General features: G+C 41.3%; 2 protein-coding genes across 2 annotated transcripts in view; one reads left to right on the top strand and one right to left on the bottom strand.

Moving 5' to 3' along the window:
- The window catches only part of LOC111976880 (cation channel sperm-associated auxiliary subunit delta-like), a 17,622-nt gene extending 13,339 nt beyond the window's left edge, over positions 1 to 4,283 (top strand). Inside the window, exons 13-21 of the mRNA XM_024006028.2 lie at positions 807 to 896; positions 1,182 to 1,240; positions 1,463 to 1,547; positions 1,687 to 1,739; positions 1,859 to 1,933; positions 2,487 to 2,621; positions 2,903 to 3,092; positions 3,428 to 3,582; positions 3,830 to 4,283. Of these exons, the coding sequence (XP_023861796.2) occupies positions 807 to 896; positions 1,182 to 1,240; positions 1,463 to 1,547; positions 1,687 to 1,739; positions 1,859 to 1,933; positions 2,487 to 2,621; positions 2,903 to 3,092; positions 3,428 to 3,582; positions 3,830 to 3,986 (999 nt within the window). The 3' untranslated portion in view covers positions 3,987 to 4,283. The remainder of the gene's footprint in view (positions 1 to 806; positions 897 to 1,181; positions 1,241 to 1,462; positions 1,548 to 1,686; positions 1,740 to 1,858; positions 1,934 to 2,486; positions 2,622 to 2,902; positions 3,093 to 3,427; positions 3,583 to 3,829) is intronic.
- Positions 4,284 to 4,470: 187 nt separating this feature from the next.
- Positions 4,471 to 14,607, bottom strand: sgk2a (serum/glucocorticoid regulated kinase 2a). The gene is made up of 13 exons (XM_024006449.2): positions 14,461 to 14,607; positions 13,522 to 13,592; positions 13,317 to 13,375; positions 12,506 to 12,563; positions 12,052 to 12,135; positions 11,173 to 11,304; positions 10,652 to 10,764; positions 10,512 to 10,548; positions 10,258 to 10,344; positions 7,044 to 7,139; positions 6,700 to 6,855; positions 5,836 to 5,925; positions 4,471 to 5,664 (listed from the first exon to the last, which is right to left on the bottom strand). Exons 2-13 carry the CDS (start codon positions 13,537 to 13,539, stop codon positions 5,509 to 5,511), a joined length of 1,086 nt encoding a protein of 361 aa, XP_023862217.1. The 5' UTR covers positions 13,540 to 13,592; positions 14,461 to 14,607; the 3' UTR covers positions 4,471 to 5,508.
- Between the last annotated feature and the right edge of the window lie 701 nt (positions 14,608 to 15,308).

The raw sequence follows: 15,308 nt of genomic DNA, 5'->3' as shown, positions 1-15,308 counted from the left end.
ATTTGCAAATAAATTCATAAAAAATCCTACAATGTGATTTTCTGGATTTTTTTTTCTCATTTTGTCTGTCATAGTCGAAGTGTACCTATGATGAAAATTACAGGCCTCTCTCATCTTTTTAAGTGGGAGAACTTGCACAATTGGTGGCTGACTAAATACTTTTTTGCCCCACTGTACATGTAATAGTGGCAGACATGCACACAAACATATACAGTTGGCTTGCTGTTATGATTTTAGTTGTCCTTGATGTCCTTTGTTTTAAATGTATTTATTATTTTTTATATTTTTTTTGCATAGTTGTTTGTTGTTTTCTTCTGTCTTTTTATTTTTTCTCTTTAGTTCATTCTCTTGGTTGTTGGTGCATTGGGGGGTTCTTGGTGGTGGGGAATGGAATTAATTTTATTTTTTATTTTTCTTCTTGGGGGGGACTGTGGGAGGGGTCTCGAATGGGTGAGGGACAGCTATTGGGGAACTGTGGGGGGATCTTGGAGGGTTCGGGTTCACGTTTTTTTTGGCCTGGTGGGAGAAATGTTAACGTGCCCTTGAGCTGGGCATTGACCCTGGATGCTTCTGTGTGTCGCTCTGAGTGGGAGTCTGTTGGATGACTGCTTTGATGTAGTTGTTGAGCGGCTTCACTGCAAGTATATTGTATGTTTTGGATATTCAATTAAAAAATAAAATAATAATAATAATAATATTATTTTGGCCTTCCCAGTAGCCTGGTCCCAGATCTGTGCTACTGTTGTCATGCAAATACAATGAATGAATCTGAACTGTGTCCTTGTTCTCCTCTTGTGTGTGACCAGGTGACAGTTACAGAGTCTAAGCTTCTGTCCTTAGATGAGACGTGTGTAGAGGACGGCACTACTACAGAGGGCACCAAGAAATACCGCCTGGTACAACTGAATCACTAGACCAGGGGTGTCACACTAATTTTGCCCTGGGGGCCACATTCTGTCTTCAAAGAGGTCCGGAGGGCCGTATTGAAAATGTGTTATATTTCCTTGCTATCAAAATTTGCCAAAAAATAGTCCTCTATCCATCATTTTGGGAATTTCCTTTGCTCCCTGACTGTCTAGCTTTCATTTCGGTGCTGGACACAGTCAGTTAAAGTATAAAATGTGGCAGGGGTGGTGGGGGGGAGTGTTTCGGTTTCTAACATACTGTATTTTGAATGGCAGGACATTGAACTGAAGCAGTTGTTCTTTATGGAGACAGCAGACGGAACCCTCAAGCCGAGGTAAGAATGCATTCCCGAATGTTCAGTAGATGGCAAATTGGGATTAAGAGTTTTAGCTGGTGAGGACAGTGGTCTCTCCAGCAGAGGACAGTGGTCTCTCCAGCAGAGGACAGTGGTCTCTCCAGCAGAGGACAGTGGTCTCTCCAGCAGAGGACAGTGGTCTCTCCAGCAGAGGGTGCTGTTTGTTCCTGTTGCTGATGTGTAGTGTTTTCTCTGGGACAGTTCCAGTCTACGTAAAGGCAGCCTCTCCACAGTGGCAGTAGACCTGATGGGAAGAAACGTGTCCTGCAAAGACTTCAACCCCCTGGTCAGAAACACAGCCCTCTAACAGTCACAACAATGTGTATGAGTTAACATCAAAGGGACATGTTAGTTTGTCCTCACGGTGTACAGAAAAGGCTATACTATTATATTAACATTGTTTGTTGTTCTTTTTCCCGTTTTAGAAAGCTCACATTCTCATTGGATGCCCTCCTGGAAAGCATACCCGAGTTCTTAAGTGAGGGATAAATCCTCATGCCGTATTCCCTATTTTCAAAACATTTCTGAACTATTCTACTGTAAGATCTGAGTGTCCAAACTCATTGGTTCTTTCTGTCATTATTGTTTTTGCCACAGGGACATAACCACTTGCACTAAAGGCACGTTTACTCAAGAGCAGCTTCAGGACAACTTCTCTTACGTCATCCCCAAGTAGGTTCTGCGGACTGGGCTGTGACACACAGAGCATTGATGGATCTAGATTCTAGACTATCATGGTTCATAGAAATGTTTAATCAACATATGATCTGTTCTATAAAAAGATGCTTGTAATGCCAAAGTAGAGTATTGTACTTTATCATTAGTGGAACATAAAAGGTAGATTCAGCTAAATAGCGTTGCCACGAGCAGCAGCGCAGATATTGCGATGAGCAAGATGCAAGACTTTGCTCCCACATGTTCACACACAGTATCTGCGCATGTGCATGCGTTCGCGTCACGCTGTTAGAGTGTTGGAGGTATGGGACCAAAACAGTGGGGGAGTTTAGCATTGCGCTTCAACGCTCTTAGTTGTTTCGGAAATTGACCCCTATGCTGTTTACTTTGTGCACCTACGTCATATCGCTGAGTCTATCTTTAAGTCTTGCCCCAAGTAAGGTATCACAGAGTTGTAAGAAGGATATTATTATATATATTTGTGTCATGTCAGTTAAAACGACTAGTATTCCTCTCATTATCCTCTTCCTCCTTCATCTCCTTCTCTTAGAGCTGTGTATGACCCTCAGCACCTGTTCCGGCCTGGCTCTGCCTCCAGTGACCTGCACATCTCCTACAGCATCACAGACTACTTCTGCCCCTTACTGGTCTATCACGACACCCCCTGGATACCCTCCCTGGAGCTGTGAGTGACCCACAAACCCCCCAAAATACACACACGGGCAACCCCTTAACAGCTGTTACTGTAGAACGTTCAGTGGAAGAAACCTGTCGTCTCTGTGAAGTGGAGTTCAGACAGACCCTTGATATAACTACATGACACACACACAAAGACCATAGAACATCATGGCACTCCATCACAGAGCAACAATGCCAGTGCCAACCCACCACACAGCCTTTTCTAGAGCAGGTGAACATGGCATGCATAACTACCAGTACCTCCAAACTCGCCCTGACCCTTTGCAGCTGGAACGGTAATGAGTTTGTGGAGCAGGTGAGCGCTGACTTTGTGATGTTCGAAGTGAACGGCATGTATAACTACCAGTACCTCCAGTCGGTCGAGGATGCCAAGTGCGTCTCCCAGCCCCAGAACTGGACCTCTCTGCTGAGCCAGCAGCAATATGAACCTAACCCAAACACCGCCTGGACCAGGAATGTATGTACACATTCTAGAACAATTCAATTGAATTCATACTTTATCACCAGTCAATAATGGTTGATAGGAATTTGTTCACACAGCACTGTAGACTAGAGGCTCCTTGCACTGTAACCATAATCATATAGCCTGTATCCTGAGGGAGGAACTTATCTAGCTCTATTTACCACAATGTAATTGAATATTCATCCAACATATTCATAAACTTATCAAATGTCGATACAATATCCTTGTCCTCATTAAGATTGCATACATTCATCCCTCTGCTTGCTTTGTACCTGGCTACCGAGCATCATTTCTCACTGGGGTTTGTCTTTCTGCTCTTCCTGGTTAAGAATTATAAGAGCTGCAAGGATTCTGATGGTCCGCCCCTCACTGACCCAGAAGCCCAGTATCAGGTCCTCAACATGGGCACAAGAAACAGAGTCTTGTTTCCCAACTACAACGGGATGTACGTGTTCAGAGTCATAGTGGTGGATCCTAGCTACAGGTCAGTGTGGACTAGGAGGGTAAACAACCTGTTTTAGGAGGGCATTTAGTTACCAGGCTGTATATCACATCAACTGAAGGTTGAACACGGTAGTTGAATCCTTTTCATATCATTTTGGAAAAGACCCATAATACATAGGCAGTAAACTATTTGTATGCCATACATATTCTATAGTACACATTCAAACTGGATTGTCATTGACCTTGTAATATTTCTGATGATATTGTCTGTCTCTGTGTTTCTGCAGCTACTGCATGCTGACCACTACGTTCAGTGTGTATGTGTATGGGGCGTTCCCTCCCCACCCTCTGCCCTCTTGTGTGGCACTGGGCATCTTCCTGGCCATCTTTGTGGTCCTGCTGCTCATCGGCTTTTTCTTAAGCAAGCGGAATTACAAAAAATAGGATGGACACACTACACACATACATACACACACACACACTCACAATACATCCCAAAACAGGAAATGCATGGGTTGACAGTGCGATCCTGGTTCTATGAAATCACAAGGTTGAACACCTGTCTCTGTTTAGATGTTTGTTGTCAGGCATCAGGGTCCCACTCAAAAGTATTGTTGTCATTGTTCATGGATGAACACCTCTGTGTGTTGACACTTAGGGAAAACACACGCATGTCCTCTGTGCAGCGTGAAATGAATGTGGTGAGCTGTTCAGGATGTTCTCTGCCAGTCACTAATCCCTGTCTTGCCTTTTGTCATGTTTTTAATTGATTATTTTTATGTATTTCTTGTTTTGTTTGATGAAAATAAAATTAAACGTTTTGAGAAATAAAGAAAAATGTTTTTAGTAATTATTTCATCATAGTGTAGGTTTTAATTTCAAAGTTTAATCGATGGAAAATCTGTCAATGCAAGACACGGTAAACATATGGGTGGAGAAGTGATTTATTGTGAAGTTATGTACACATACTTGTAACTGTGCTTCATTGAATGTCAGTCATCTTTAAGATGGTGTTGGCATGTCAACAGTCTTTAATGTCACCCATTGTGCTGACACAATCACATGTTTTGTTTAACAAGGTTAATAGCACCATGGCACGCACCTTTACAGCTGTGAGAATAATCTGGCGTAGGTTTATGTTGCTGTTAAGCATTCCTGGACACAACATTTGAGTCAAGCCTTTATGTACTCTAATCTACTAAAAGTCAGCGATAATAGAAACAGCATGTTCACAAATCAATGTGCAAAAATGTATATTTTCAACAAACGAGTTTAAGAATAAGAGATGTTTGGAAAGTCCACAGTGTTTGTATTAAAAGCAGCACTTAAAGAGCAGGGGAATGGGTTCGACTAGAGTTTCACACACATTTGTGTCTGCCTGTTCTAGTGATAATCAGACCATCTTAATCCATACACCACAACTTTCCATAGAACCTGACGCTTTACCTTCTACACATAGCATCTAGGAGTGTGTACTGTATTTACCGGTCCTTTATGTAGTCACACTGTTGACTTTACATTGTAGTGAAAGGAGAATTAAATCAACATCTGTCTGCTAGCAAATGAAAAGTCCAGCACGATTGGATGTGCCAAAATACTTTGTCCTGAAATGAGAATTAAAGCAGAGATGAGGGCATATAAATAGAATTCATAGGGCAGTCACCTACAGCAAAAGCAACAGTTGGGTGGTGCATTTAAATGTTTTCTTACAACATCTCTTTCTTGCTTCACCTACACAAAAATGCATGATATTCAATGTGCTCCATTTCTATGACCGTGGCCAATGAAGTTGATAGAGGTTGCCACTAACTGTTGAATCAAGGGTAAAATATATGTTTTATCCTCTTGACTTAAAGGTTAAGGTTAGGATTTGCAGTTAAGGAATCGAATTGTAGATATGTGGTTACGGGTAACTTCTACCTCGACCTCGGCAGTGGTGGTGCTGTGAGGAACCTTCCTCCCTGTCTCAAAGGAAGCTGTCTTCACCAGAAACGTAGGAGAAGCCATTGAATGCGTTAGAGCTGCTGGTGCCGGCGTTGAGCTCAGGGGTGCGGCCCACTGAGTTAGGCACCATCTCTCTGGTGAACTCTGGGTCTATGTGCTGTGTGTCCGCTGGCCCTTTCTAAAGGAGAAGAGAGAGGGGACTTGTTAGGAAATAGAGGGGAGTGCTAGAGAAAAGAGGTGAGATTGAAAGTTACAAAGATGAGGTAGTGAAAGAAAGTTTTAGAAAAAAGCAGTGAATTTTGAAGTTATAGAAGATGGTAAGAAACACCTGGCAGCACAAACAACTCACCACATTGGGGTTGTATGGAGGAGTGATTCTCTTGTGGTACAGGTCATCCCAGTTAATCGGGGAGAAGAACACATGGTTCTTTATTTGTAGCTGTAAAAAAGAAAAAAAACTTTTCACGATGATATAAGACATGACCAGTGTATAACTCACTCAAAATGTGTGAAACACTGTAAACGGCAATGGCATAGTGTGCGTCAGAAATGCAGTGGTGGAGAAAGTACCCAATTGTCATACTTGAGTAAAAGTAAAGATACCTTAATAAAATTACAACTAAAAGTGAAAGTCACCCTGTAAAATAATACTTGAGTAAAAGTCTATAAGTATTTGGTTTTAAATATATTTAAGTATCAATATAAAAAGTATAAATCATTTCACATTCATTATATTAAGTAAACCAGATGGCACCGTTTTCTTATATTTTAAATTTACGGCTAGCCAGGAGAACACACCAACACTAAAACATTTACAAATGACGCATGTGTGTTTAGTGAGTCCGCCAGATCAGAGGCAGTAAAGATGACCAGGGATGTTCTCTTGATAAGTGCGTGAATTGGACCGTTTCCCTGTCCTGCTAAGCATTCAAAATGTAACAAGTACTTTTTGGGTGTCAGCGAAAATGTATGGAGTAAAAAGTACATTATTTTTGGGGGGAATGTAGTGAAGTAAAAGTTGTCTGAAATATAAATAGTTAAGTACAGATTCCCCCAAAAATGACTTATGTAGTGCCTTAAAGTAGTTTTCCTTAAGTACTTTACACCACTGCAGAAATGGCGTATAGTGGACTACTTTTGATCAGAGCCCACGTAGGGCTAGAAAGGGAATAAGGTGCCATGGTCCATGGACACGGTCCAGTCAGTAACTCACAAAGTCAGCGATGGCTCCCAACCTGCGGTGCTGGTCTTTCTGCAGGAGGCCCTGGAGCAGACTACAGACAGCACCTGACTTCCCTGGGGGCAGCGGCAGAGGCTTGTGTAGGATGCCATCGTACATCTCAGAAACGTCCCGGCTGTAGAACGGGGGCTAGAAAACCAGAAACAGGGTGAGTAGAGCAGAGAACAGACACAGTACTGTAGCAGCCAGCTACTCCAGAAGCATTTCCTGAAGTTGGTAACATAATTGTCTTGGACATTTTCTGCACGTGTAAACAATATTTGGGTTGGCCTTAGATTGCGCTAAGTACAGTAGCTATATAACATTGAAAAACTTACAAGACTATAGATCATCTCATAGAGCACAGCTCCCAGACACCACCAGTCCACTGTGCGGTCATAGGGCTCCTTACGCAGAACCTCAGGGGCCAAATACTACAGAGACAGAGAGAGTTAAATAAACAGATATATACTGTGCCTTCAGAAAGTATTCACACCACTTTACTTTTTCCACATGTTGTTGTGTTACAGCCTGAATATAAAATTGATTAAATGTAGATTTTGTTTTATTGATCTTGTCATGCAATAAAATGCAAATKAATTACTTAAAAATCATACAATGTGATTTTCTGGATTTTTGTTTTAGATTCCGTCTCTCACAGTTGAAGTGTACCTATGATAAAAAATTACAGACCTCTACATGCTTTGTAAGTAGGAAAACCTGCAAAATCGGCAGTGTATCAAATACTTGTTCTCCCCACTGTATATATACATTGAATATCCCTTCGAGCATGGTGCAGTTATTAATTACACTTTGAATGGTGTATCAACACTCCCAGTCACTGCAAAGATACAAGCGCCCTTCCTATCTCAGTTGCCGGAGAGAAAGGAAACCGCTCAGGGATTTCACAGTGAGGCCAAAGGTGATTTTAAAACAGTTAAAACAGACTTTATTGGCTGTGATAGGAGGTAACTGAGGATGGATCAACATCATTGTAGTTACTCCACAATACTAACATAAATAACAGAGTGAAAAGAAGGAAGCCTGTACAGAATAAAAATATTCCCAATAAGCCTCTAAAGTAATACTGACAAAATGTGGCAAAGAAATGTACTTTCTGTCCTGAATTCAAAGTGTTATGTTTGGTACAAATCCAACACAACATATCACTGAGTACCACTCTTCATATTTTAGCATGGTGGTGGCTGCATCATGTTATGGGTATGCTTGCTATAAGCAAGGACTAGGGAGTTTTTTTAGGATACAAATAAATGGAATAGATCTAAGCACAGGGAAATCCTAGAGGAAAACTTGGTTCAGTCTCCTTTCCAACAGTCACTGGAATACAAATGCACCTTTCAGCAGAACATCTACCTAAAACACAAGGCCAAATATACACTGGAGTTGCTTACCAAGACGAATGTTTGTGAGTGGCCTAGTTATAGCTTTGACAAATTGGCTTGAAAATCTATGGCAAGACTTGAAAATGTTTGTCTAGCAATGATCAATAACAAACTTGACAGAGCTTGAATTTCTTTTTACAGAATAATATACAAATATTGTACAATCCAGGCTCTTCGAGACTTAGCCAGAAAGACTCACAGCTGTAATCGCTGCCAAAGGTGATTCAACATGTATTGACTCAGGGGTTGAATACTTATCTAGTCGAGATATATTAGTATTTTATTTTCCATGAATTGAAAACAAATGTTAGAATTTTTCTTCCACTTTGACATTACAGAGTATTTTATCTAGATCGTAGATAAAAATAAAAAATTAAATACATTTTTATCTCACTTTGTAACACAACAAAATGTGGAAAAAGTCAAATGGTGTGAATACTTTCTGAAGGCACTGTATAAGGTTGAAGTCGGAAGTTTACATACACCTTAGCCAAATACATTTAAACTCAGTTTTTCACAATTCCTGACATTTAATCCTAGTAAAAATTCCCTGTCTTAGGTCAGTTAGGATCACCACTTTATTTGAAGAATGTGAAATGTCAGAATAATAGTAGAGAGAATTATTTATTTCAGCTTTTATTTCTTTCATTCCATTCCCAGTGGGTCATAAGTTTACATACACTCAATTAGTATTTGGTAGGGTCAAAAGTTTCGGGTAGCCTTCCACAAGCTTCCCACAAATAAATTGGGTGAATTTTGGCCCATTCCTCCTGACAGAGATGGTGTAACGGAGTCAGGTTTGTAGGCCTCATTGCTCGCACACGCTTATTCTGCCCACACATTTTATATGGGATTGAGGTCAGGGCTTTGTGATGGCCACTCCAATACCTTGACTTTGTTGTCCTTAGGCCATTTTGCCACAACTTTGGAAGTATGCTTGGGGTCATTGTTCATTTGGAAGACCCATTTGCAACCAAGCTTTAACTTCCTGACTGATGTCTTGAGATGTTGCTTCAATATATCCACATAGTTTTCCTCCCTCATGATGCCATCTATTTTGTGAAGTGCACCAGTCCCTCCTGCAGCAAATACCCCCACAACATGATGCTGCCACCCCCATGCTTCACGGTTAGGATGGTGTTCTTCGGCTTGCAAGCCTCCCCCTTTTTCCTCCAAACATAACGATGGTCATTATGGCAAACAGTTCTATTTTTGTTTCATCAGACCAGAGGACATTTTTCCAAAAAGTACGATCTTTGTCCCCATGTGCAGTTGCAAGCCGTAGTCTGGATTTTTTATGGCGGTTTTGGAGCAGTGGCTTCTTCCTTGCTCAGCGGCCTTTCAGGTTATATCGATATAGGACTCGTTTTACTGTGGATATAGATACTTTTGTAGCTGTTTCCTCCAGCATCTTCACAAGGTCCTTTGCTGTTGTTCTGGGATTGATTTGCACTTTTTTCGCACCAAAGTACGTTCATCTCTAGGAGACAGAACGCATCTCCTTCCTGAGCGGTATGACGGCTGCGTGGTCCTGTGGTGTTTATACTTGTGTACTATTGTTTGTACAGATGAACGTGTTACCATCAGGCGTTTGGAAATTGCTCCCAAGGATGAAACAGACTTGTGGAGGCCTACAATTTATTTTCTGAGGTCTTGGATGATTTCTTTTGATTTTCCCATGATGTCAAGCAAAGAGGCACTGAGTTTGAAGGTAGGCCTTGAAATACATCCACAGGTACACCTCCAATTGACGCAAATGATGTCAATTAGCCTATCAGAAGCTTCTAAAGCCATGACATCGTTTCCTGGAATTTTCCAAGCTGTTTAAAGGCACAGTCAACTTAGTGTATGTAAACCTCTGACCCACTGGAATTGTGATACAGTGAATTATAAGTGAAATAATCTGTCTGTAAACAATTGTTGGGAAAATTACTTGTCATGCACAAAGTAGATGTCCTAACCGACTTGCCAAAACTATAGTTTGTTATCAAGAAATTTGTGGAGTGGTTGAAAAACTAGTTTTAATGACTCCAACCTAAGTGTATGTAAACTTCCGACTTCAACTGTATAGAAGTACATGTGACTATTAGACATGCGTTATCCTTAACATATAATTGAGCACAGACGCAATCTCAGGGCTATCCCTCACCTCAGGGGTTCCACAGAAAGTGGACGTGGTGGTCTCCGGCTCCACTCCCTCTTTACACAGCCCAAAGTCTGTAAGTACCACATGGCCCTGGAACACACGTTTTAAGCACCATCCCAATATTACAGGAACTTACAGACTGCATATGATCCTGTATTGTGAACTCTTGAACTATCTTCTCTAAGATGAGAAGGAAGTGAGTTGAGATATTGAAAACAAGCGAAGAACATTACATCTACTTATGAGTCAACACTTACCTGAGAGTCTAAGAGAATATTCTCTGGCTTTAGATCTCTAAATAAGAACAAGAAAATATATTTGGTTTCACTAAACCTCAATACTGTACATAATAATGTGTTGTTTCTACCTGAATATGTCCTTGTAAACTGTGTCTGACCTGTAAACGATGTTGAGGGAGTGAAGGTAGCCGATGGCACTGGCTACCTCAGCAGCATAGAACCGAGCCCTCGGCTCCAAGAAGCACCGCTCCCTCTGCAGGTGGAAGAAGAGCTATGAGAGAGAGAAAGAAATGTTAGAGATAGAGGGAGAAAGGAGAGAGAGAGAAAACAGTTATGACATGTTGTTTTAACTGTCAGTACACTTGACTCTGACGAAGCATGTAATATTACTACTGTTACATTATTAACTCATAATAACGCCGTGATACAGAGACTTTGGACTGAGCCAATGATTAAAGGGGAGTAATGTGTTTGTTGTCACTACACCGATTGAGCCAAGGGCTTGAGGCTATACCACACTGCATTGCTGCTTCTGTGCTGTCAATAGCTTGGTAGCTTTAATATAAATAAAGGATTACTTATTGGGAACATTGCTACAGTCCACTCCTTTTATCATTTGCCATATCCAAACAGTCAAATGAAACCTGAGAAACAAGACCCAGGGCCATTAGCTAGCTACCTCTCCCCCGTTGACATAGTCGAGGACAAAGTAGAGCTTCTCTGGGGTCTGGAAGGAGTAGTGGAGGCCCACCAGGAAAGGATGCTTCAGGCTCTTCAGCAGCACGTTCCTCTCTGCCATTATATTCTTTTGCTAGAGGACACAAAGCAGCATTGAACCAGCGGACACGAGGCAGAAGGCAGGACACAGCAGAATACAGGCCTCTGTCACCACCACTGCTTCGGCCCCACGCACACGACAAGAGACGATATACAGAGAGGGGCATAGAACACCTCTTTCCTACAAGGTCCTCAGTGTTATTTATGCTGCTGAAAGTGCAGCCACCTACACACTAGTGTTCTCCACTTTAGCTATGGCCCTGGTTTCCAAGGCAGGCAACAGGCTCTCAGTATATAAAGTAAGTTGGCTTCATTGAGGTAACACTTCACTTGAGGAGGGAGTCATTCTTTTTGCAGGACTGAGTAGTCTGTCAGACAACTATAACGTGTGTCTGTAAGTAGCTCAGAAAGTCCAAGATTAATTTGCTGATTGTTATAACTATCAAGTGATACAAAACCCAGGGAATATAACAGTAGTGATTATGGTAATGTACAGTATGTATGAAACACAAAACAGAGACTGGGGGCTGTAAAATCTTTCTGTCGGAGTTCAAAGGACAGAACACACTTCAGATTAGATTAGATGTTATCTTAGAAACACAACACAGGTTTAGGCTAAACCAGTTCTGCTACACAATGAAAATCATACACACATTGAATATATACTGACATGAAGGGTTTTGCTAGTGTAATTGAGTTGACCTTTAAAACAGAAAACAAATAAACTATATGCGAGTTTGTTGTGATAATGAATAACAAAATTAAAAATTTATAGACCAACCTCCTTTTTCTTCAGGATTACTTTCTTCTGTAGAACTTTCACAGCATAGAATTTATTGTCAGCTTTGAGCTTGGCGAGCAGGACCTGGATGCAGGGTGGTTGTCAGTACATTTCTGATTGTTTCCTCAAAACGTCAACTCCTAATATGACACTCTCTTATCATAACCCTATGTTAAAAATAGAAGGGCAATGAGTACACACATAATATATTTTATTATCTTTCACACAGAATATAGAAAAAAGTAATTGACACAATGAAGAAGGACTGTGACTGAACTGGAAGAATTAAAAATGGCTGCTCATCCTGAGTACAATTTGTGAAAAACTATCCTCATTCATTGTTTCATTGTTTGGTTTTGGCCTTTTCATCAAGGTAACCTTAACAGTCCTGCATAGACTAAGTTAATAATTGATGAAGGCATGCAGCCTTTTATCAGGCAAACAGCAGTCTTACCTTCCCAAAGGTCCCTTTTCCAATAACAGCCAAAAAGTCAAAGTCAGTGGGCTTGGCACTGAAACAAGACAGGAATGATGACACAGATATTTGTGTCATATGGATGGACATAACACCTATCGTAACAGGTTATGGCAGAGACAACGTCTCGCAACATGACTGGTATGATCCATGAAATAACATTTTTAATCAAGCCTCAAAAACACGTGTACAGCAATGTACACTGAGTGTACAAAACATTAAGAACACTTTCCTAATATTTAGCACCCCCCTCTCTACAAGGTGTTGAAAACATTCCACAGGGACGCTGGCCCAAGTTGACTCCAATGCTTCCCACAGTTTGGGTAGTGGACCATTCTTGATCTATACAGGAAACTGTTGAGCGTGAAAAACACAGCAGCGTTGCAGTTCTTGACACAAACCTGGTGCGCCTGGCACCTAATACCATACCCTGTTCAAAGGCACTTAAATCTTTTGTCTTGCCCATTCACCCTCTGAATGGCACACATACACAATCCATTTCGCAATTATCTCAAGGCTTAAAACCTTTTCTTTAACCTGTCTCCTCCCCTTCATCTACACTGATTGAAGTGGATTTAACAAGTGACATCAATAAGGGATCATAGCTTTCACCTGGATTCACCTTGTCAGTCTATATCATGGAAAGAGGATGTTTTGTACACTCAGTGTATGTTGTGGTTGCAATGAATGAATATGACATCAGGACCACAATTCCATTGGTAAAGGGTTGCCAGATGTCAGTTCTACATTGTGGATCATTGAAAGCCATGATTCTTAATATTGTACATACTGTGGGTTTGCTGAAGGTCCCAGGTTGACCTCACTGAGGGAGGAGGATGGTGATCTAAGCTAGATGACACATAGAAAAAAGATGAATGATGGAGCAAAGCGGTGTAAACAACCAGTAACCAAAACTAGGATAAATCCTTAATTGACTGCATTTACACAACGGCCTGGTTGTCCGTGGTTGGACACCACACCACAGAAACACTCACTGGATTAGAATTTGCCATGGTCTTGGTCCATTCCGTGCTCACCGGGGAACCTACATCAGTGTTTCATAGACCTGTCATTGAAAAAAGGACACAATAGGAACATCATGACATGATAGCACCCCCATCTGTGTGTGACGCTACTGCTGGTCCCCCTATGCCAGTCTGACCCTGAGAAACTGGTTGTTCTGGTTTGAAACCCAACACATGCACAACGAAGGACATTTGGTGTTTTGAAGAGTTCATATCAGTGGACACGTTTACATGGTAAATATTATTTTGCCATTCCCACGTCCACAAATGTGCAGAGGATGGCTTAGGTCATGATTTAAACCAATTCAAACCTCCCCCACACAGTCACTTGCCAAGAATGGATGAATGTTTTGAAATGTTCCTTCCTTGATCTTGGGAAATGTTTAACCTTTAGGTCTACTGAATAAATACAGTAACCTCTACTTTAACTAAATACAATATTGTGGATCAGTCATATGTCCTCAAGAGTAGATTGAATTTTGCTACAGTAGAGGTGTGAAAAGTTAGTTAGAAACTCATTTGAAGGTTGATAACTATTTACAGTCAAGTGTATTACCCATCTAATCAGAGGTATGGAATTATTATAGGCATTATATTCTCAAACTACACCATTGTTGTGCAATACATTCAAATGGGGTGCAAACAAACTATTCAAAATTCAGCAGACCTTTTATGACAGCATAAAAGGGTCTAATATAGACTACTAGCCTATTCATGTTTACCGTTGTATTCCTCGAGTGTTTACAAAGGCTATTTCGAGTATTTCAAAAGGCTTCGAGGACATTTTCCAAAGTGTTATAGAACATGATAAAACTGTATTTCAAACAATTCACCATAAATGTAAAGACATAAAAGGATCTATAGGCTACTGTAACATTATATAGTCCATTCTGTACATTCTCAACCTACCTTTTGTGAAAGTTAAAACGAAGCTTAGGCCACCTGTCGCAGGTGCGTGCAGCTGGAGTGATGTCTTGTCGACTGACTGAAGCCCCGCAGATAGACTCAAGTGTCCCAGCTCAGAGCACAGCACTGTTGTCCTGCATTAGGCTACAGATTTCAGTGACTGGTTGGGATCACGTCATGAATGGGTGGTTCCACTGTGCCAGTGAATCATTAAAGAAATTTAGGGGCAGGGAACACTTCTGTCTGTCTGTCTGTCTGTCTGTCTGTCTCTCTGTGTCTGTCTGTCTGTCTGTCTGTCTTGTCTGTCTGCTGTCTGTCTGTCTGTCTGTCTGTCTGTCTGTCTGTCTGTCTGTCTGTCTGTCTGTCTGTCTGTCTGTCTGTCTGTCTGTCTGTCTGCTGTCTGTCTGTCTGTCTGTCTGTCTGTCTGTCTGTCTGTCTGCTGTCTGTCTGTCTCTCTGTGTGTGTGTGTGTGTGTGTGTGTGTGTGTGTGTGTGTGTGTGTGTGTGTGTGTGTGTGTGTGTGTGTGTGTGTGTGTGTGTGTGTGTGTGTGTGTGTGTGTGTGTGTGTGTGTGTGTGTGTGTGTGTGTGTGTGTGTGGGTTTGGTGGTTTGGTGTGTGTGTGTGTGTGTGTGTGTGTGTGTGTGTGTGTGTGTGTGCGCGCTTTGGCAATGTAAACATATGTTTGCCATGCCAATAAAGCCCTTTGAATTGAGAGAGAGAGGCATAACATTGTCACTAATGTCATTAGTAGATACCGTGCCTTCAGAAAGTACTCAAACCCCTTTACTCTTTTGTTACAGCATTCATTTCATTTTTTGGGGGGGGTCACTGGCCTACACACAATAGGCCTAC

The sequence above is a fragment of the Salvelinus sp. IW2-2015 genome, linkage group LG17 (genome assembly GCF_002910315.2).
Source record: "Salvelinus sp. IW2-2015 linkage group LG17, ASM291031v2, whole genome shotgun sequence".
NCBI classification, from domain to species: domain Eukaryota; kingdom Metazoa; phylum Chordata; class Actinopteri; order Salmoniformes; family Salmonidae; genus Salvelinus; species Salvelinus sp. IW2-2015.
The sequence above is the reverse complement of the archived record's forward strand: the minus strand, read 5'-3'. Positions and strand labels throughout refer to the sequence as shown.

Coding starts and splice junctions, on each gene's coding strand:
- sgk2a (XM_024006449.2), bottom strand. Junction 11,305..12,051: donor TAATCCTGAAGAAAAAGGAG/GTTGGTCTATAA, acceptor TGTGTCCTCTAG/CAAAAGAATATAATGGCAGA. Junction 10,765..11,172: donor ACTATGTCAACGGGGGAGAG/GTAGCTAGCTAA, acceptor TCTCTCTCATAG/CTCTTCTTCCACCTGCAGAG.